The sequence below is a fragment of the Sphaeramia orbicularis genome, chromosome 5 (genome assembly GCF_902148855.1).
Source record: "Sphaeramia orbicularis chromosome 5, fSphaOr1.1, whole genome shotgun sequence".
Taxonomy (NCBI): domain Eukaryota; kingdom Metazoa; phylum Chordata; class Actinopteri; order Kurtiformes; family Apogonidae; genus Sphaeramia; species Sphaeramia orbicularis.
The window spans coordinates 46,390,007-46,414,184 of record NC_043961.1 but is presented as its reverse complement, the minus strand read 5'-3'; the positions used below and the strand labels follow the sequence as shown (position 1 = coordinate 46,414,184).

At 38.1% G+C, this 24,178-nt stretch overlaps 1 protein-coding gene across 6 annotated transcripts in view; it reads left to right on the top strand.

Moving 5' to 3' along the window:
• Positions 1 to 24,178, top strand: part of kif5ab (kinesin family member 5A, b) — a 142,079-nt gene that overhangs the window by 83,615 nt on the left and 34,286 nt on the right. For all 6 annotated transcript variants that reach the window (XM_030134310.1, XM_030134314.1, XM_030134311.1 and 3 more), the window contains exons 16-20: positions 5,570 to 5,758; positions 10,898 to 11,015; positions 17,689 to 17,750; positions 22,716 to 22,825; positions 23,990 to 24,091. In XM_030134310.1, the coding sequence (XP_029990170.1) occupies positions 5,570 to 5,758; positions 10,898 to 11,015; positions 17,689 to 17,750; positions 22,716 to 22,825; positions 23,990 to 24,091 (581 nt within the window). The remainder of the gene's footprint in view (positions 1 to 5,569; positions 5,759 to 10,897; positions 11,016 to 17,688; positions 17,751 to 22,715; positions 22,826 to 23,989; positions 24,092 to 24,178) is intronic.

Here is a 24,178-nt window from a genome sequence, read left to right as displayed (position 1 = left end):
TATCAGGACAGTGATGTTTGAGAGCAGTCAGACGATCAATTCCTACTGTCAGCAATCAGTTCGGTAACCACATCAAGTCTGTCACACGTCACATCTCATTAGACACATTATGGGCTCATGTGGCTCTAAGGTTCACTTCAGATACTACAAATTTAAAATAAAAGGCAATATATGTCTTAGAACATTTTTAAAGCCACTCCAGCCTCAAATGACAGCATTTCCAAGTACAAAAACAGAATACAGAATATGGCCTATATGTAGTGACGATGCTGTAAGATTGAACAAAATATTTGCATTCACTTTTTATACACTTGAGACATATGTAGGAAGCTGCACATCTCCATTACCATTTAAAACAAATTGCTGCTGGTGTAAAGTAATGATCACTCTGGTATATGAACCTCTATTATATCAGTAAGCATTTAGCCAGCCCCTAACCTTTGCTGAAGAAGATTTTATATTTGCAATTAATTTGATATCACTTGAGTAATGTGTTTCAGAGTTCATAGCAGTTAATGGAGAAAGCATATTGTTCAATATAGATCTATGGTGTGGTATTTTACAGTGTGTCCTTTGTCACTCTGTTACTGCCCTATCTCTGGATTTATGTCAAACAAGCTCTGGGGCTAAACTGATGATACGTTTGAAGACTATTTGAGAAATCAACACTGAGTGAAGGCCTCACTCCAAAGATGTGACGGTGATGCCATCGGATAGGCTTTTTGTTCTCTATCCTCAGAGCCTGACTGATGTGAGATGTCTGATACTTGAGCCTGTACTGTTATACAGTATTTAAAATAAGTGGAGACAGAGTTAAACATTAACTGTTCTGTTCTCATAAGTATGTAGAGCCTAATTAAATTAAAGAAGTTGATTGGCCTTTAAGCGGTTGACTAACTGCTGCTGCAACCATTTTAAGTATTGATAGCAGGATGAAAAGAAAGGAATCAGTTGATTGTGGGAGATTTTAAGAAATCAGGATCTCCTGCTGTGAAGACTGATAGAATGACTACCTTTTTTCCAATGATTTGGGATTTTTTTTGTCCTAGTTTTATACCACAGCTTTATATGACATGTCTTTTGCCTGCCTTTTTTGCCTCATAGATGTAGATTTAGATAAAATTTAATGAGGCTGTAGTGTCTGTATTATTAGCTACTGCTGAAGCAGAGGTCGACTGATAGTGGATTTTTAAAGTCTAATATAATAGTCGTAGTTTGGAGCAGGGAAAAAGCCATTTTCCAGTTACTCAGCAGATATTGTTCCAATCCGTCTCCCCAAGTTTTGGAACTCAAAAACATTAAGTCTAGAACACACTGGCTACCTTACTCATGTGGTGCAGTCACATTACAGGTTGATTTTTATGTGCTGATGTGGAAGTGGCACATGTCAAGCATTGCAGAGTACCATATTATAAAATAGAAGAGACACTGATTTTTCACGGTAAAGTGAGTGGATCATGGCAAAAATAGACAGTAAAAAAGCCTTTTGAGGAGCAAAAAACAACACCATTTTGGCAATGTTTTACATAACACACTTTCACTCCTCTATAGTTTAGATGACATCTGTCACAGGCATGAAAAACCTCTCTTTTTTCTGTCTTTCAGCTGCTCTGAGTTTGAATATAAATCACATAACTGCCTGGACACTTTTCCCATACTTTTCCCAGGGACTAAATGCAATCATACTGACGGGTCATCAATAGGGCACTCACTGTAAAATGTAGGCCAGGCTGCAGCAGTAAACATGCAGCAGGTGTGAAAACACAGAGCAGTGCAGCAAGGCAGATGCCATGCAAAGGTGACGCAGACAGTGTGTCCCGTGCGTCATGCGGGTCTAAAATTAACTCTCTCACTTTATGAAACTGGTTAACAGTAGAACTGAACATCTAAGTCAAAGAAATAATAATAAATATGAATCACTGAACATCAGACTAACCAGCAAAAATCTAGATGGGGGCAACTTTAATCTTTTGAGCTATTGTTTCCTTAAAAATCAGTATATTCGGTTTAGAATAACTGTGGAACAATATTGTTGCAGATTTTTGTGAACATCATTCATTTGCAACACGTCATAATGACATTAACGGCCTCTAAGTTTAAGAAGGAGAAAAACAATGTTTCTTTGCATCTTACACTGAACAGTTCACATCGTCCAAAGCACCATGAGAAACCTGTTGGAAAAGTTGAGAAGTACAAAGGTAAACTAGAAAAGCACTCAGAGAGCGCAGACCTCCGCCAAGGCAGATCAGTGCCCCCGCCCCCCCCCCCCCCCCGATTACCACCAACATTTCATCATTTGTTTCTTGTGCCAGTATCAACATTTCCTGAAATTTTCATCCAAGTCCGTCCATAACTTTTTGAGTTATCTTGCACACAGACAGACAGACAGACAGAGGCAAAAACATAACCTCCTTGGCAGAGGTAAAAAGGCCTATCAACATACAGTACTACACAGAAGTCCTAGTCCAACACTGGGTTTGTTGGTTTAGTAAAGTTCTAATGACCCCACATATGCATTTCTCAGGTTCTGTATTAAGATACAACCTGGATGTATGGGAAGTATGTACAGCAGTAAAAAACAAATGTTTCAGGGGGCAAAAAAGCTTCTATTAATCACAATGATAGTATTTAGTGTGACCTCCCTTTGGATTTAACATGCCTTTAACAATTTTGTTCAAACAATAGAAGATTTAATTTTCTGATGTTTATGCCAGGTTTCATTCAACACATCATATGTTTCTCATATGATAACTATTTGTGCTGCTTCTTGTCGTGGGGACAGGGGTCACACTAAATAGTTACTTTAACCTTTACATTTGTGTGTCTTTTAAGGCTGTACACGTTTCATGCATTTTCTTGTTGCATCTGAAGAAAAGAGAATGAGAAATAAATATGTATGTTCATTTCAACCCTGTAAAACTTGCAACGATAAAGGTGACCTTGCACAGTACTGTGGTTCCACCTTCCAATATTCCTTAAACATTCACATGTGTATTTACTCAATTTTCAGGTCAGTGGTGTTTCAGAGCCCTGTTTATATACACTGGGAAACACTAGACAGTGCCATTGCTGTTTAAAGGTACTTTTTTCTGGGGGCCCAAACATTATCCATACACAGTAGGACTTCTGCAAAAATCATAAGAACAGTAGCTTTGTGTATGAATGGATGTACTCTTGTGCCTGTTTCTGCATCACCTGTAATGTCTTTAATTGGTAAATCAGTCATTTAGAGGAGATGAATGTCTGACATGTTAGTACAAGTACTTATAACATTATGCACATTCAGATTCTCAGAAAGATACTTCTTGTTGAAAGTGTTTCCAAAAAGTAAATTGATGTGTAAAGGTGAAGTGCGATACATTTCTCAGTTGTAATACTAAATTAACGCTTCAAACATGGGTTCATCTCCACTCAACTAGTGAGGCTCAGAGAGTGGTGGTCAAACAAGTAATTGACTGAATGGCACTGAATTACACGAAAAAAAGAAGCAGTGAAATGGAAAAATGTAACTTTATTTTGTTTGGTTATGTTCTAAAACACACAAACACATCTGCCTATGCCATCACACAGCACTACATGAATATTCTAGAATAAATACAATGTACAGCAGTGTTTGTGTGTGCTTTGCTGAGTTTTGTCTCTCAGGCAGAACTGCACCACACTAAGAGTAATGCAGTAAGAGAGAACAGCAGAAGGAACTGGAATTGCTTTGTTTTCATAGTGTTCTGCACAGAGTAGAAGGAGATACAATCTGGACCCCAAAGAAAAATCTCAAACACTGCAAAAGAAGAATAAAAGACAGAATACAGAGGGCATGGTAAATACACTACACACTAAGGGTTAGAAGTGATGATTGAGAAGGCTTATTACACTGCCTGGCCCAAAAAAAGTCGCATATGCAATATATCACTGGCCCACCTTTGGCTTTGATTACAGGAGACATTCACTGTGACATTTTTTTGCTACGTAATGCTTATGTAGTGTCACAATAAGGTTCATAATATTTTTTTTCTATCCATAGTGGCATTATTTTTTGATTATTGATGATGGAGAATTGGACTGCTGCGTCAAGTCTTCATCACATCCCAAATTAGAGTCTGTACTTTAAGGTGGCTAATCCATGTGTGAAAATGGTGTCTCATTTTCCCTCAACCATTCTGTCACAAGCCTGATGATCCTGATCAATCCTGGCATTGTCCAGTCTTTTTGACTTTAAAGAAATGAGAGGCTACTTGCAGCAGTTAGAGTTAAATAAACAGCCTGGCCAAAAAAAAAAGTAACTGCCTGTATTTAACTAAGCAAATCGTTCAGATCCTTCCATGGGTGAGAACTACAGAGGTTAATAAGGTGTCAGCTATAGCAAGTTATTTAACTGTAACTGATGCAGTAAGTAGCCTCATGTCTTTAATGTCAAAAAAGATTGGACAATGCCAGGAACGATCAGGTTTGTAACAGAATAGTTCAGACAGAATGAGACATCATTTTCACACATGGACTAGTCACCATAAAGTCCAGAGTCTAATTTTGGGTGTGATGAAGACTTGATGCAGAGGTCCGATTCTCCATCATCAATAATCAAAAATAAATGCAACTGTGGATGGAAAAATATTACGAACCTATTCTGACACTACATAAGCATTATGTGGCAAAAAAGATGTCACAGTGAATGTCTCCTGTAATCAAAACCAAAGGTGGTTCAGTGAAATATTGCATGTGTTTTTTTGGGGGGGGCTGAGCAGTGTAACAAGTCTTCTCAATCATCACTTCTAACCCTTAGTCAGTGTGTACCATATTTACCATGCCCTCTGTATTCTGTTTCTCTCAGGAAAATACTGTTTGAGATACTTTGCTTTTATGGGAGTCAGTCGATCTCTTCTAAAGGTCAGCAATGCATTTGTTAACTACATCAACTCTATTACACGTGACATCTCATGAGGCACATTATGGACATATGTGTCTCAAAGGTTCACTGCAGATGCTGAAAATCTAAAATTAAACATGATGAATGTCCTGTAGAATCACTCAATTGACACTTCTGAATATCACAACCCATTAAAATAAAAATAAATTGCCGATGAAGCTAACGTGTGGAGAATATATTAACCAGCGAAATAGGTCATTACTTTTCAATCTGTAAAAACATTGACAGATGTAGCAATTTGCACATTTCAGTAAGCATTTCAAGCAGATTCCTACATGAAACATAAGGCTTCAGTACAAGCATTGTATTATATATTGTGACTGACTATAAAGGTTTTTTTTACTACACCTCAGAATAGTTCAAGTTTATAGGCACACCCACGGGGTTGTCGTATCCAAGTAGATTGATTTTGATGCGTATTTTCCATCCTCCACATCTCATGTTAAAGTACCTGAGTCTCAGCATCTGCTAAAGGATGCTGTTAACTTAATGGATATGCATATGAAATGCCAGGAGACTGTTTCTAACTTACATCCCTGCCTCCTTTAAGTTCCCAGCTGTCTCCAAATCACCTCCAATCAATCTTCACCCAACATCTTCTGTACTCCTTAAACTGTCTCTTCTTTCCTCTACCCCATTTGTCTCCAGCCGATGGAGATTACTGGTGCCATTGAGGAGGAGTTCACAGTGGCTCGTCTCTACATCAGTAAGATCAAATCGGAGGTGAAGTCGATGGTGAAGCGCTGCCGCCACCTAGACAACCTGCAGCTAGAGTGTCACCGCAAGATGGAGGAGACTGGCAGAGAGCTGTCATCATGTCACCTCCTTATTTCACAGGTGAGACTGCCGACTGAGAGGAAGAAAGAAATGGTCTGTAGAAATATGTGTGTAGAAACTAGAGCAGTGATTTCCAAATGCTGTGTGTGTGTCAGTCATGGTAAAGCAGCCTCCAGCTGAAAAGAGAGAAAAAGGAATGAAGAATACAGTGGACTATTAAAACACCACCTACTTTTTTCAAGTTGGGAGGTTTGAAACAGATGGCTCAACCTTTCATGCAGGATAGCTAATCGGAGGTTCATAGGACATGACTGAAATAGAAAAACGTAGAACTCAACTGAGACTTAAAGGTTAACCCTCCAGTATCCCACCCAAAGTCTCAGTCGGAATTTATTTTGATATGTAAAAGATATGTTAAGTTACTTTGGGGAGCTGACGTGGGAATTTATGGTCAGTAAAAAGATAGAGTCGGGGGGTATATAAGTTGATTTTCATCCCACTCCTTTTCAAAAACCTTTCTCTTTTTTTTTCTATAATTATATTTGTTATAATATATATTCTTTATATTTTAAAATAATTATTATTTTAGAATATAAATAATAGTATTATTAATAATATATTGATGTTCGAAATAAACAATCAAACAAAACAAACAAAACAGATAGGCCCTACCTAATGCCTAACATAAAAACCCTTTTACCAAAAGCACATAATCTGCGCCGTGCTGTCATGTCAAATTTTTTTTCATAGTTTATTTTCAATTTTTTTTTTTCTTTTTTTTTTTTTTACCTTTTTTGTATTTAGTCATCCTGAGCCATAAACAAAAATACCAGCTACACAATAATTGTTATATATATTTTTACATGTAAAAAAACCCATATTACTTCTTCTTGGTTTTTGCAGCCTGGCATATGTCAGTGATTAACAGCAACAATGGTTACTATGCATTATTTTTTGTCAAATGATCTAAAATGTGTCAATTTGTATTTTTACTCTGGGGAGCGGTGCTAGTGTAGAATTTTGTAGTAAAAGTAAGTTCTCAAAACCAGTTCCAAGATCCATAAACGGAACCAGTTTCATTTGCAGAAGTCAGAACCAAGCCAGGCACCAAGCTCCAAGCCCAGGCTTCACCGCATTGTCCCCTGTACCAAGCTGTGCTCCAAGCTCCAAGCTCCAAGCCCCAGCATACAGCTGTGGCTGTGACCAGCTGTGAGCTGGGGCTTGGGCTTAGATGCAGTGCCCAGCTCACAGCTGCATGCAGAGCCCGGCTGGGCACGCAGCAGTGCCTGTGTAACTTAAATGAACCTTGGATCCAGTTTTGAGTAAGGCTCTCCATCATGTGCACGGTGCTGCCAGCTCAGAGCCCTGAGTCCCAGTTACATTAAACGTTACTGGGAGCTGATGGAGAGCCTTACTCGGAACCGGCTGTGAGCTGGGGCTTGGGGCTTGGAGCACAGCTTGGTGCGGGGTCTGATGCAGCGAAGCTGGGGCTTAGAGCATGGTGCCCGGCTTGGTTCTGAGTTCTGATACCATATTTGTTCTGTCTTTCATGTTATGTTTGTCTTGTCATGTCTTTAACATAATTATTATCGTTTGCGTTGTCTTTACAAAAATCAATTTTTTCCAATTTAACTCTTTCGGTGCCAGACAGTTAAGGGGCTAATAAGCCTTAGAAGTGCCACAGAATTTGGCCGTTTTTCAGTATTTCGCGTCATTTTTATAATCGAAGTCTGAATCGTCATCAGAACTCATTTTCTAGCAGATGGGACTGTTTTGACAGATCGCTGTGTTTACGATATTACTACAAAATGGCCATCTAATTTGCATATGATTTCATTCATAAATTCATTCATAAAATTTCCCAAGCAGAAAACGAAACGCGAGCTCTTCCTTGGTCAAAAACTGCTCGGTAACATCCGACCGATTGCTACTTAGATTCAAAACGCACCGGACGCAGCCGATTCATTATTGATCGTAATTTGCATAATTTATTCGGTCGCGTGACCTCAAATTCCCGTCTGGTCTCAAAAGGGGGACACAGAAAGAACGTCATCGAAATGTGAGAAAGAAATGGGGGTGGATGGTTTGTTTGTACACAAATATGGCGTGTTTTCCAAAGCTGATCTGATCGGCCCGTGGCACTTTAAAGGTTGTATTCGTAAAGCCGATTTAATCGGCCCATGGCATTGAAAGAGTTAATGCAACAGAGATGATAAAAAGCGCATCACTTAGGCACTGAGGTCATTTTGAGCTACAGATGTGCAAAGTAAGAACAGTTTTTTGTTGTTCTTGGTGGCAGCCTGCAGCAACTATGAGAACATACCCAAAAACAAAATCCTTTTCTGTCAAATAATCCTGTAATTAACAAGATTGTTTCAACGCAAAAAAGGATCATCCACCGCCTACTCAGTGCGGCACACGCTTAGTTTTTTTTTTTTTTTTTTTATTACTGTGACATTAGAAAAGAAATCAAGCCAAAATGTGAACTTCACTGAGATGAAAGAAACAGAGAGGATCCTGTGGTTTGATAACGTTGTTCAAAAAGACGTGACAGTTTTAGTTTCCTAATCTGTCAAGTGGTTGGTGTGTGTTTCCCTGAATGGTTCAGTGAGCATGAAGTTCCTCAAAATATGGACTTAATTTGAAGCAATGCAAAAAATCTGTGTTGTTTTTCATTGTTATGTTTTTTTGTCATTGTGGTCTTGTGTCTTTTGCTTCTTGTTAACCTTTTATTGGGTTTTTGCCTTGTTTCATTCTTTGTGTTGTTGATGGTTTGTATTTTTATTTCCTATGTATTTTTTATTTTAAAAAAACCCAATAACATTTCCTTTAAAAACACACAGAACAGAAACAATTCAATTTAATGGATTAGAAAAAAAAAAAAACAGATAAGAGGTTTGATTGGTATTAGGCAACCTGGTGTTTCTAGTTCAGATATTTCTGTCTTTTTGTTGAACTTTTTCTTGTTACGTCTGTTATTTTTTTAATTGGATGTTGTTTTTTCATCTTTTGTCATTTTTAACTTGCTATGTTGTTTTTGTCTTGTTATCATTTTATTCCTGAGGCCTTTCTTCTACATTTCACTCTTCTTCTGTTTTAATTAGAACTATGAATTCACACATCATGCTATTTTTATATGTTTTACTCTGACAACTGGCAGCCAAGTGAAAACAGCTCGATGACCCATTTTGGTTTGGGAAATGCATCACTAGAATAGGCTGCTGTAAATATCCGGTATATGACAAGAAATGTATTCATGTTTTCAATGGGAGATTATGTGTATGTGGACAATTTAGGACAGTAGACTGTGAAATTGCCCAGTGTAAATACTTAATTATCACCATAAACAAGTGAGTGACGTTTTGAGCACATTTCTCGCCATCATTCTAATTGACATTGCACATACTTACTTAAGCTTTTGTGTGATGTTAATTAGTTTGATGAAGAGCTGTGTACTCGAACCATCACTCAACTGTTAGTGCCAAAAAAGCAGCTTTTTTTTATGCTTGCAATTACAGTTTCCAATGTTTGGCTCATTGTTCGGTGGCAAAGCTATGATAAAAATACAACATATGTAATTAAAATGGATTCCCTAATACACAGAGGTCATATATACAACTGTGGATTTACCACAACTGTATATGTGTTTTGGAGTAACTGATTGATTTTGTGTATTCTGGCGACTACTGACAGCATACCTCCCAAAGTAAATTCACTGTCAATTAGAACATGTATTATCACAAAATGCCAACTGTCCAGTTAGCAAAAAAATGCAGAGTGGAAAAAACCCCAAACACATCTTCCTCAGTGGGGTTAAGGTCAGGAAATTTGGGTCTTGCACATGTGACAGTGAGGAACCACATTTTAATCTTGGGGAGAGATTTATTGAGCAGTACAAGTAAATATGAGGTCAAAATCTGCAAAGAAGATAGGAGATGTCATTTCTGCAGAGAGCCAAACAACAATGCACACATTTATGAACAAAGAGGCAGACAAATAATTCTAGTAATGACTAACAATTTCTTCCCAAAGCAGCACAAATTAAGAGGAAGTGATGCAGAGGCAGCTCATGATTTGTCACAACATCATAACGTGTAGTTTTACACATGTGGTAGATTCAGGAAACAGGGTGACAACACAAACAAGGGAGAGGCAGGGGAAGGTGAAGAATTCAGCAGTAAAACTGGAGGTGTTAATGGAGGAATGTAACAGTCTCAGGAAAATATGGTGCATTACAATGTCCAGTTGCTTGCTGAAGGGACATTTGGATGACATCTGTGGGAATGCAGTGAGGGAAAGGGAAAGGCAAGGGAAGGGAAAAATGGTATGACCTGAAGAGGTGTACAAATGAGACATCACATTTGGAGGCTGCCATAGAACTGGTTTCTACCTCCCACACTCCAGGAGGCTGATTTTTTTTTTTTTTTTTTTTAACCCAGCATCAGCAGTGCACTGTCCATGGTCCTGAACTATGAAAGTGTTTTTTGGTGCGATAAATGGCATGAGACTTATGACACTGAAAATATCATAAATTATCATGTGAATGTAAGACTTCATTAAACCTCTGCTTGAAGTCTTGGAGAACATCCCAGTGATTTGGGAACATTATCTGTTTCTGTACATTGAAAAAACCCAGAGGTCAACAGGGTTGCAAAGATGTTTAGCTGAAGCAGATACTTTGTGACTCCTTCTAGTTGTAGGTTCCAGGTCATCTTTGATTAAGAGTAGCATGTCTCAGTAATCAATATGTTCTGCTAATGCTTCCATTCCAAATAAATGAGCATGGGTACAGAAACTGTAGCCAAGTCAAGCATAGATTGGTTTAAGACTTGTTTTTTTTTTTTTTCAGTGTTAAGTAATCACAGTAAATTGACTGCTGCAAACCTTAGTATTTGTACGTACATGATTTATTGTCAGTAAGCCATGTAAGTCACATGAGTCATTTAAAGTCTCTCCTCCCTAACTTTGCTTTCTGAAACTTCTACAAATACATGTGCATATGTGAAGCTTCAAAAATAACTGCTAATGCCTGTCTTTTTTTCAGTGCCAAAAGAGAATTTCCCCTGGCACAAAGTAATAGGAAATCTGTCTCCTGGTGTGAAAGCTGTGTCTGGTTGTTTTTGTTTTTCCTTCTTAGTCAGAGGTCCTATGCTCATCAGTATACTTTCTGCATCTGAGTTGCTGTGTTTTAACTTTCAGCACGAGGCAAAGATCCGCTCTTTAACCGAGTACATGCACAATATGGAGCTGAAGAAGAGACAGCTAGAGGACAGCTATGACTCTCTGAGCGAGGAGTTGGCCAAAGTCCAAGCTCAAGGTACAGTCATGAATATTATTTCAGTTAATCAATGCAGCAGAACTAAAGTAGTGTTAACACATTAACTCACAGCAATACTAGAAATACATTTTCATTTGACATAAGGCTAAACATCAGGCTAGAGCCACTCAACAATATGACAAATGATGAAATTCACATCTGAGTAGAATGTCACACACACAAATGAATCAAAGGACTTTTATAAAACACTGTAGACAAACCTGAGTTGAATCAGTACTTTATAAACACAGTTGATGCTGTACATAAAACATGTAAAATATAATACTGTAGAGTAAAGCATTGCATATGTAATCCTCTCTGAATAAATTTCAGTAGAGACCTCAGCTCAGAGTATTTGTACAAAAAGTGGTGATAAAAACAATAAAAAGGCAATTCAACAAACAATAAAATAAAAAGCACTAGGAAAACATTGAAAAAAAGCACACAAAGCAATTCAATAACACGAATAAGTAAGGCAATTAAAAATAAGGCAATGAATAATATGAAACAAGGACAGATTCAAAATTAGAATTGTCCTAAAGATAGAAATGAACCAGGCCTAAGCTTTTTCAGAGATTGTTCCAACCTGCAGGTGCACAGTGAGTAAAATTGGATTTTCTCAGTTCAGTAAAAACGGCCTGCAATATAATACAATCAGTTTAGCTTACTCTCAAGGGGTGAAAGATTACAACGAAGTAATGTAAAGGTCTTAAAAGACAGTCAGGCCCAAATAAAAAAACAAATGTCTGTCAACCTCACAAAGAGGGAGGGACACCCAACCTCAGCATACAGCTCACAATGATGAGGACTGTAATCATCAGAAGTTATAGTCTTAGTGCTGAATGATAAACAGCATCCAAGGGTTTAGGATACAGCACACAATCTAAACTAGTGCATCGACCTGTGGGGAACCACGGGTTCTAGATCATCTGATACAGTTCATACCATATCATATAATTCCACTGACATTTTCAGTTGAATAACCTCTCAGCTGGCTTGTCTTTTTCTGCACATGAAATTTGACACCATGGCAATATGGCCCTATTGTTTAGCTGTTGCTAGGTAACCCACCTCAATGATGATTCTATGGTTCTGGGTATAGCAACATGACTGGCCATTGGGAGGCCATTGTATTCCAAAATTACTAATATCTCAAAAATATTGGTCCTCTCCGCTTGTTGTTTTTGCTCGTCTCCTCCTTGACCAAAAATACGTAAGTATGCCAAACTGCAGCAGTCAGCTTTTGTGTGATGCCTGAGACAGAGTCCACTTCCCTTTTGTAATATAGATACTGATGTAGAGAGATAAGAGAAAAGAAACCAATTTTCTCTATTTTTCTCTCCAGCTCAGTCACATGATATTAAAAGTTACTGTTACTTTGATTCACATTCCAAGATGCTTGTACTCAGCAACTCTTGATGTTTGAAGCATTTTTAGTGGAGAACATTATCATAATCAATATATTTGGCTGTGGGAAAGGAAAAAAAATTAAAGTGTCTTAGCTTCAGGATCAGGTTGAAATATTTTGTATACGTGAAACAAATGGCAAATCAGGAACAAGAGTTTAACTTTTATTCAGAGACCAAGGTGAAGAAGGGAAATCACAGACAAGCAAAACTAAAGATTTATGGTTCATAAAACAGGAAAAACACAAAGCCAGAGAGTGCATCCAATCAATGGGGACAAACTATAAACAAAAGTGGTCTCTACTCAATAAATCAGAAATGCTTCAGGCACTTTAGAGGCATGTGTTTTTAAGATGACATTGGGCTTATCACCTCTTAATTACTGTAAAGAAGTCATGCTGGCTGCACAGAGAAGAATATTTAGATTGATCATCACACATCTTGCCAAATCACTGACTTGCAATGCCAAAGTCAAATAGTTTAAGTTAATGTTCTGGCCACTATGGGATTTATTTAGATTGTTTACTACAGTAAACAAGTCCTAATAGCACACTGTGACAACACTGCACTACTTAAAACCTTCTAAGGAGTATGTCAGGAGGTCTGCGCTCTCCGAGTGTTTTTCTTGTTTTGTCTATAACTAATGACAACTCCAAATTTTTCACATTGTTTTACTGCAAAAAAATGACTTTAAATTATGAAAATATTTACATTTACAAACTATCCTTTAACAATAAAATGTGAATAAGCTGAACAAATATGAACAAATGTTAAGAGAATGCAAACATCTGCCAAACACCCCGAACAGTGTGCATGTGTGGATTGACTATTTCTTTTTAAATTAAACAGTTTCAAGGTTGTTCCATACAGCAGAAAAAGTCGAAGCTTGGTACCAGTCACGTGTATGTCAAATTAGATTAAATTCCAATCAATATTTGTTGAGTTATAATGAAAAATGTGTTGTAAATGGGATTTTCAATGTTAAACTGAAATGTCCACAGAGTCCACATTCCACAGTGGATGTGGACAATTTTGAGCCAGATACAAGATATTGTTATAAGATACGGGTGTATCAAATTGGAGGCTAATCAGAGTCGTTTTGAATTTTTTATGAATTATCAGAAATTGCTCAATGATGAGAGATAGGAAAATTTGAGATTTTATGACCTTGCTGTGACCTTGAACTCTGGCCTACTTGGCCCAAAATGTAATGGGTTCGTCCCAGGACCTAGGCCTATCTGTGGGTAAAATTTGGTAAAGATGATTGTAATAGTTTTCCCATAAAGTTGCTAACAAACAAACAAACAAACATGCAAACAAACAAACACACAAAGCAAAGTGATCACAATACCTCCTGGCGGAGGTAACAACTTGAAATGTCTAAAGAAAATTAAGTGCAATTTTAATAATATTTTGCCTGTTACTAAATGTTTTGTGCCTTTGTAAATCCGATCCGTAATGCACATGTATAAATAATAATTTGAGGCATAATATTGCTAAAAGTGCACGTGTTTTTCTGAAGAAATTTAATTTTTTTCAGGTTATTCATATCTAATTTGTTTGGATAGTTTGTAAATGTAAATCTTTTCATAATTTAATGTTATTTTTTGCACTATAACAAAGAGAAACATTTGGAGTTGTCATTAGTACAACTAAGTGACCCATGGGGAACCCATGGGGTTCTAGATGTGGTAGTTTGTATGCTGGGGAGAGTTGACTTTTGGGAAAAGATGTGTCTATATTTTATAAGTAGTGACATAAAATAGTTTGGTAAGTCATTCTTTAAAATGTAAACAGCAATGAATATACAGTATTAATATCCAGGTGTGCCTGCAGGGTGAAATTGTGAGGTACACAGGAAGCGCACGGATGGGGATGGGGGGTGAGTAGTTTGTAAGACTGAGGTGGCGGGAGTTCTCTGTAAGTAACGGGACGTACCTTACCTATCTCTCTCAAGGTTTCCTCCAGGATTTTTTGAAACTGTGGGGGAGGGCTTTGCCCCCCCCTCATAAAAAAAAAAAAACATTATCACCATTTAAAACTTTCATAAATAAAGTATTTATTTATGACAAAGGTAATGTAGCCTTATGTAATGGCCCAGTTTGCAGCCAGGCTTGGGTCCCAGCCCGATTCCCTGTGTGGTCAGGCTGAAATACCTCTGTTGTAACAAATGTATTTGAGTTTAAAGAAAACCAGGCTATTTATGTTGGGTTAAGTTTATATTAAAAGGATGCATTTTTTATTTATTTTCAAATATTTCACTTGATTGTTAATAGTAAAAGAGAGTCATAACAAAGCTGATAATCATGAAGAGAAAACGTTTTAATTTAAGTAATTTCAGGAAGTGTTTTTTTTTTGTAAGTCTGTCCTTTTGTCTGTACCTTTAGATTGTGTTGACAAAAGAAAAAACCTTTACACTTTCTAGACATGGAGTGCCAGTTACCTGTTTGTGTTCTGTAAGCTGCAGCATGTTTTAGAATAAACGCACAGTTTGAGAAGAAACCCACCTGGTCATTAAACACCGACACTCCAACTACATTACACATCACAAAGCCCCGGGAGTAAATGCAGCGTAAATGCGGCATTCCTGTTTTGAACTTAATTTCCCTTCATGCATCTTTGCTTCCATGATTGTAAGGCAATTGTATTCCAAAATGACTAATATCTCTGAAAATATTGTATAAGTATTTAATGTGGAGACAGGACTATTCCTCAACTGTAGGTACCAAATTGGTCAGGTAAAAATATCTGAATTTGTCAGAGTCGTGCAGATACACACATACACACACAGATGCTCTGAGCCCTTCCAGTATTATGATACAGATTTTACAAGTCCTGCTGGAGATCAAATTGGGCTGAATGTGGCCCCTAAATTAATCAAAAATAGTGGTAGTAGTAGTAGTAGTAGTAGTAGTAGTAGTAGTAGTAGTAGTAGTAGTAGTAGTAGTTGTAGTAGTAGTAGTAAAAGTAGATACTGAAAGTATTCATTTGTAGTTTTGTAATTTTTTTTAGTTCTGTAAATGCACTGAAACTTAGATTTTTTTCTTGCCGTATACTGAACAAATTAATCCTAAAGAACTTCTTTTAAGAAGCTCTTATATGTTTTACCTCAAAGTGGTGAGTGTTTACACTCACCACTTTGAGGTAAAACATATAAGAATGTCTTTTGGCTCCAGAATTTTATTTTATTTTTTTTTTAATTAATTTTTTTAGTTCTGTCCTAAAATGGCTCTTTAGATAGTAAAGGTTGCCAACCTATACAGCAATGCATCATGCTCTATTAAGATCATCATCATGTGTGTAGCATCACTGTAGCATCCTGTGAGACCCAGGTATCCCCCACAAAGCTCAGAAAAGCACAGGTGTTTCCAGCTTCATGACAATGCATTATCCAACAAATCCAAGCAGGTTTTGAAAGAGTTTATTCGATGTTATTCCACCAAGGAGGTTATGCAAGCCATCCTATTTTTCTTCCTGTCCATCCATCCATCCATCCATCCATCCATCCATCCATCCATCTATCTGCCCTAATTTCCATTATAAATTAATGGCAAGGTCAGCCAAGGATGATGAGCCCACCTTAAATTCTGGATAAACTTTGGAGAGTGCTTAAAAAAATATTATTTTAATCCAAACTGTTTCACCACTGTTGAAAACATAATGGCTAACCTGCAGCCAGCTACCTTAAACTTTAGGGGTGTCAGTGTGAGTCAATGTTACCAGGTTTCTGATATCACCTGATGGGTTAGCAGATCAAATATCTCAGCCATGGAGGTAGACACATTCATTCTGTGTTGAGTTAGTTTGGCTGCTTATGCTTTTGCTTTGAAAATATAAAAAGAAAAGATACACAACATATCAGTCTATGGATAAAACGTTAAAGCTCAGCATGGAGGACGTCTGGTTGTTATAAAACCAACAAAATAAGTGTTTATTCAGTGGACTGAGACACTTAGTCTCATAGGACTCCATTCAGTTGAATAGCATCTGGTCTCCCTTCGAAGACCCCAAGGCTGTAATGTGTTTATGCCTGATGTTTGGAGTGTTCCTTCTTTAGTTACACCATCTTTAGTCTAAAAAAGCATTGTTGTCAACTGACATAAAGAAGAAAAAAATAGGTCCCAATTGTCAGTTTGTGGTTAAATAATATTGTGGAACAGAATTAATGGAGTATTGACCTTGGCAGAGGTCTGTATTTCAAGTGCCCTCCTTGTTCAGAGTTTATTTAAGTTGGATAATTTTACAGTCATCTTTAAAAGGAGCACTTACATCCTTTAGTTGAAAATCAACAGATGTGGAGATATTTGGTACATCAAAATTACATTGAAAACAGAACATTTGAGAAGAAAAATAAATTGGGTACCTTCCGCCATTGGCACAAACAAAATCAAAGATAATCTGTTAGAAACAAAATAAAGTAAAACAAAATAAAGTAAAACAAAATGAAGTAAAAAGACAGTAAAGCTGTCACTTGTTGTCAGCTCCAACAAGCTGTGAAGTGTGAGAAAGTGCCTCCTCACTTACAACAATTTTATTAGTTTCACTAGAGTTTTATTTGGTGCCAGAGGCCTCTCTGTCCTGTCAGAACAGGAAAAACAAGGGCAAACACAGTTGAACAATTTAGAGTCTCAGACACAACACTGGAGCCCATTTTGCACATTTGTAATTTGTGCGAGGTCCAGCCAAGTGCAGCTACACCGGGGACAGACACAATTCACAAATCAGGCCAAAGGCAATGTAAGTCATTCTTCCAGGGGAGTCCCATAGAACTGCTTTAAATAACGGGTGGATTTAAGGGCAAGCAAATTAATTTAGCCCTCATTCGGCACCTGAGCTGGGCTGCCCTTCAGCTATTACAGAGGTAAATAAAAACTAAGTACTGTCGGTTTGTGTCAGTGGAAGGTACAGCTCTGTACTTTTATCATCAAACACCAGGAAAGAGATGAGTCAACATCTTTCCAGATCAGCGTGACACAAAAGCTGTCATTTGGAATAATAGATATTAGTACTCCCTAGGCATGGCTTGTATCATGCTGACCTGGCTGTCAACATCAATCCAGGTGCTGCTGTGCTATGAAAGTCAGGTCACTGTCATCTCTTTCATCTCCATCACTATGAACCTCTTTGATCTGTCTATCTTTCTCTTCCTCTTTTTTCCAATTATTTCCTCTGTGTTTTTTTGCCTAGTCTTGGTTTCTCTTACTGTGATCCTCTCAGCTTTTTTTTTTTTTTTCTTTTCTGAATTTGAGGACTTGTCTGTTTTTCAGAGACTGTGTCACAGGTAGCCCTGGATGAGGATCATACGTCAGTGGAGCAATGTAACATAAAGGTAACCATGACTACAGAGGCTGCATCTTAGTGTAATGACCTTTCATCACACAGCTGCAGTCCTCCATCCACTTAAGGTCTGCATGTATGTGTGCATGATGTGGATCTATTTCTATTCATTATCTTGGTTCTTTGTTTGTGCAGTGTTTATATGTAAACTATGGCTTCAGTGAATCACAAATTACATTTGCAGGAGCTTAAAATAAACACCAGAGTTTTACTGTCCAGCAACTTTCTCCTCTTGATCCAAACAGTTAATATATCTGAATCTGGCACATTTTCATGCTGTTGTAAAAAGGAGAACTGTTCTGAGCATTAAGCCATAGATTGGAGCAGTCGAATGACAACTGAGGAAATGTGATCACCCATTGGCAATAACAACTGTCAATCACATATTTAATCCCGTACCTGACATTCACAATTAGCATACACCCCAAAAACAAAGCCCCAGAGGAAGGGTCAAAAAACACTAGAAATATAGTAAAGTATGCTGAAAGACAATTACGCATTCTTTGCCCTATGATGCTATAAACCCATTAAGAGGGTAACTTGCTTAAATAGTTAGGGAAATTCTGTCTCTGCATTTTATCTGTCCTAAAACCCACACTGTACCTAGCATTAGCACATAGCACACATGCCTGGGGACCATCTACAGGTCTTCATCAGTACTGTGGTCAGGAGAATAAACCTGTTTTAAATTGTGAGGGAAACCTGTACCTGGAGACCACCTGTACGGTGGAGACAACATGTATGCATAAAGACTCTGGTTCAACTGAGAGTCGAACCTGAAATATTGTTGCTGTCAAGCATAGTTGCCAACCACTACGCCACCGTGTTGACCCAACACTGCACTGCAACTTTAAAGTGACATGTTATTTGAGCTGTAAACAGAATCATATGGTTCAGTTTTAATTGAATGCATCGGTGCTGGTGTCAGTGCACATAAAAATTTACAAATAAGTAAGTATCTGTGTTCTGTAAGTGAAAACAGCTTAACTCATCACTTCCTGTAGGAAAATCTTCTTGAATATTGTTGCCCATTTCATGACAGGTAAACACTAATACAGTAGGGGTGTAACAGTAAAGAAAAAAATAGGTTCAGAATGTTTTCAGTACAGGGGTCTTCGGTTCGATATATTTTCAATAATTTATAGTGAAGGAGATGTGTGTGTGTGTGTGTGGTGGTGGTGGGGGTGTGCTCCATAATTACTGAAAGTGAAACTTAACACGCCTAGAACATCCGACCCGGATTGTATGTCTCTGTTATACTCTCTGTTGTGATGTTTATCCCCCCCCCTTATTGGTACCCCAGCCTCAGAATAAAGTGTTTTGGGTTTTTTTGTACAGCAGCACTGAGAATTCAGCAGTGGTGCTATATATAGAAGCAACCCTGCACATGGGTTCTGTTTGCGGCCACCCTGCTCATTATGTATGCATTCCGCTTCAATGTCCGTGTGGAAACTTAAGGCGAGTGTTTACGTTTTTCAAATGACCTCCTTATTGTATCGAAGGCCCCAAACAGAAACAATTTGGTACAAAGAAGTGCACCGTTATACCCCTATAATACAGGCTTTTTTGGGGGGGACAGACTACAAGGTTTTAGAGCACTTCAGCTCTTCAATCCCAAAAGGGCAAGAGAAGGCAGCAGACATGTTCTGTAACTCTATGTCCGCCACATCTTTTAGCCTCATATACTTATTACAAGTGTCTCATGTAATTCTCTGTCATTCAGATGTCCATGAACTTTCTCTTGTCTCACCCCCCACACCCCCACCGCCGAATGTGCAGACTTTGTTCACCACACTGAGCCTCTTCTGGCGTTGTTTCAGTTTTCAGAATCACGCAGTGGGTGGAGTTAGACTCAGAACAAGGGTGAAGTGACACTTGAACCTCCCAGCTGATTTCATGATTAATTGATTGGGGCGGATGTGGTGCAGGAGGTAGAGTGGGTCATCAGTAAACCAGAAGGTGGACTGTTTGATCCCCAGATCCCATCCACAGGCCAAAGTGTCCTTGAGCAAAACGCTGAAGCCCAATTTTACTCTCAGTGGCAGCATCTTTGGTGTGTGCAAAGGGTTGAATGTGACACGCTGTAAATCACTTTGGGTCCCAATAATGTAGAAAAGCACCATAAAGGAAGTCAATTTACAGTATGTCTGAACTGATTTCTCTGAAATTTACCAGATGAATTTTTCATTTTCTATGGCACAGCTGTAAAAGCTGTAATGCTTCAATAGGCAGCAGGTTCGATAATATAATATTGTTTATATATTGTTTGCTGCTAGAAGTGCTGCAGAGTGTGTTGTGATGAGACCCCTATTTGCTGTGTACCCCTCTCCCAGTTAGAACTTTGTTACACAACAAATAATTTATGAAATTACTTTTGTGAAATTATAAATGCTGTCAGGATATGTTGCAAGGAGGTTAGATGACACAGATTCACAGGGCAGGTTGTTTAAAAAAAAAATTAAACTTACAAGGCACTAAACATAAAAGTGGTCAATTCGTAAAACTTACAGACCTCAAAGGATCATGAGGCAACAGGCAAAACAACAAAACAGGAGCATGAAGAGTGATGTTGATGTATTAGGATGGTACCAAGAGAGGGTGAGTGGTACACACAGTCTGCTGATTACTGAAGGGGAAACAGTTGAGTATGAGGTGGGGACCAATACTGGAGAGAAAACTGCAGGTGGGTGGTGAAGTGGCCAGAAAACGACCAAAGGGGAGATGGCCAGAGAAATGGAGGGAAAACACAAAGACAGGAAGGCAACAAACCATGACAGGAGCAATCCACTTACAGTGACATGGTCCCACAACAGACAGGCAAATGTTAAAGTTGGTATATTTGGTTTTTTTTTAAGTTTGCAATATTACAAACCGAGTTTTTTTAACATATTGCATTATTATGTGGGGCCTAAATTATTGAAAGCCTTAATGACATGAAAATATTCTTAGATTGTTATATACACTCCTTGTGTACAATAGAAGCAGCCACAAAATATCTATAAATAAATTAACTATCATACATCATGTCAATGCCAAAATCTACAGATCAGTGTGAAATATTGATGTGATGTGTAGTGGTGAATTTGCGGATGGTACCACTCCACCCTCACCTCAGCTCCTTCTCTATGGTTAAACTGTGGATGCTGAGTTGGAGTTTTGGTCAGGGTATGTCACTGCTTTCACTGTGTAATAGAAAAATATTTTCAATTTATATTTGTGGTTCAGGGAATGATAGCATTGAAGTTTGTATACAATAGAATAGAATCTTTATTGTCATTGTAACAAGTACAATAAAAATTTAAAAGTAAAGCTAAATTTCGTTGTACCTATAACAATGACAGTAAAGGTATTCTATTCTATTCTATTGAGTTTGATATATCGAGTGTTCCAGGTGGGTATCTTTTGTCCTAGTTTACTCTGATTATTGGTTGGAAAGCAGTTCTGGTCAAAGGATGAACAGTGGTGTTTTATCATACCCAGGTGTCAGAAGGAAGATTTTTGGGTGTCAGTTTTTTGGTTTAGGTTTATAGTATGTGAAATTTTAGTGTGTCTTTGGTGTGGATCCCACACCTCACTGCCATAATGGATGATTTTGTGAATTGTTCATACAATACAATAACAGGATCCAATGGGCTCTATGCACAGCCCCACTATTTCCTGAACGTCAGGTGGCTCCTTTATTTCCTGTCTTTCATTATTGGACACACTGATTAATCCAGGTGTGCCTAATTAATCAGTAGTCACAACTAGAAGCAGCAGACACACCTGGATTAATCAGTGTTTCCAATAATGAAAGACATGAAATAAAGGAGCCACCTGACGTTCAGGAAGTAGTGGGGCTGTGCATAGAGCCCATTGGTATGTGTGTTTTATAAAATGTGATTTTAATTGGATACAATTGGAAATTAGAATGAAATTAGCTCAATTCTTACTTTCCCAACTTTCTGCGGGTTCATTGGCAACATTGCAACAAGACTCCAGTTCAGTGATGATTAGGATGGTTTTGTGATGACGGTTTCCAGTGTTTAAGTCAAGATACTGAAACATGTCTTCATATTTATCTTTCAGACATGAGGACATGTTTGTGTAACATGATAATAGTCAACACTACACAGTTTGAGGTTGTCCAATAATCCACTTAAATACAATAATATTAATTTTAATGATCAATAAAGAAAAGATATTGTACCCTTTTGGGTTTCTCATTATTTCCAGTGCAAACTCCTGGCTAAAGATGGCAAAGTTTTATTTAATACTATTTTGCACAACAATCCAAAATCCCACCAGTGCTTGTACAGGCTATGGAAATACTGATGAGGACTATTGTTATGTGTTTCTGACAGAAGTGGTTAGACACCTGTATTTTGGAAACTGCACAATGTGAGCACAATATAAACTTAAAAACCAAAAGGTGTTTGCAGTGGACATCAAAACAGAAGAGACACCTCTAGAGACAGAAGATTATGCAATAACGTAGTACCCAGCTGTTATTCTACTTTAGGGAGATAATTTTCAAGCAATAGAATCACCACAAAAACAACCAACACACAGTGAAACTGGAATCTTCAGGCCCTGGGGCTGGTGCCAGCTTTGCCTTGTTTACAGCCGTGCACATTCAAAGAGCACCAGTGACGTGCAGTTCTTTGCTGCCAAACACTCCTTAGCAGTTTGCAGCCTCTCTGCATGTAGTTGTAAATGTTTATGTGTTCATGTCTGAGTATGTCAGAATAGGTGTGAGACACATTCATGCTTCATTAGCTCACTTCATTCTCAATGGCACTGCATGGTCCGCGCCATTTTCTATTCTGAATTGTTGTTGCATGTCCATTTGTGCAGTGGTGTGTGTAATACTCTCCTGTCATTATTTACACATTTTGTTGTCCTCTCGTTTGCCACCGCTATCTCCTCTCTCATTACATATGCTTGTCTCTTACCCCTCTTGTTGCCCATTCCTCAGAGGGCTCTGGAGCAGCAGATGGAGTCACACCGTGAGGCGCACAGTAAACAGCTTGGCCGCCTGCGAGATGAAATCAATGAGAAGGAGAAGACCATCGACGACTTAACTGAGTCAGTGCTCCACAGTAATTCTGCACTTTTGAAGACTTAGAGTCACGCCTCAAGAAGTTCTTAACTGGTATCAAAGTATATAATTTAAAAAGTCAGTACAGAAGCACTCTCACCAGACTCTAAATAGTGTATGTCACATCCACTCAGCGTAAACTTACAATTAAGTCTTACAGTCATGACCTGTGTGGAAATGCTAAAACTGAGGGATTTGGAAGATATACATCAGATATAACTAATTGGGAGCAGTCCGCAGGACACACACACTTCAGGGACTTAAGTACATGTCCCAGCTGGCCTGGGAGCGTCTGGGAATTCAAGAAGCATCTGAGCAGAATTGAATGAAAAGACATTTTGGCTCTTTTACTTGTCTTCTGGCACTGTGTGATCTGGATAATCAGCTTGAAAGTGGATGACTATAGACAGTTTTATGTCAGCAAAAGAAAAAGTCTGAAATACAAGCCAGTCAACTCTGTAGATGCTCTTTTAGGACTTTTCAACTTGTACAACTTAACTCACCACATGACATGCAAACAAAGTTTAACATAACTCTGTCTTAATTAACTAAATGTCTAATGATACAAATTTATAGTACACAGACATTGGCCTTAAGTGGGAAACTATTAATTAGTTTACCTCCTGGTTCCATATTTGATTGAACTTACCATCCTGCCCTTTTGATGGAAATGTCCTGTTCACTAAATCATAACTCTTTCATACAGTTTGTACAAGTAGGGATTGTTATGTCTTTCCTGTTTAGTTGTATTAATGTATGTACCATGTTTTGTTACTTTATGTGTCCAAATATGAATGCAGCAATGCATAACACTGTTGTCCAAAACAAATTTCCCATATGGGACAATAAAATTAATCCTGATCCTGATACTAGTTTTCTCCACCTAAAGGCTCTGTAACATCAAAAGTATGAAAAATACTCCCACTTGTTTGCTCCCTTAAGCTTCTTCAAAAACAACAGATGAATGTAGTACAGCAAGCATTGTTTTATAAGAGCAAATTCATCATTTAAAATAAATGAATGGTAAATGATCCCTTTTAAAGTGTTCTTTCTTTGGCAAAAGAAATGCAACCTTCAGTGGGTGCCTTAAGCTCATGTCTGTATTGTAACTTTCTGCAACCGTGGAGTGACCTGATGCTCTTTTTTTTCAGCTGTAACCAGAAACAACGGCTGGAGTTGGAACAACTGCACAGTGACTTTGAATGTCTCCGTAGCCGGGAACATCACAAGAGTCGACAGCTGGAGGAACTGACGTGAGTCTCTCTACTTTACAGTCCTGTCCTATGGTCCTGGCCAGCTTTCAAATGCCTCAGTATTTCCCCATATGGAGGCCTGGGGGC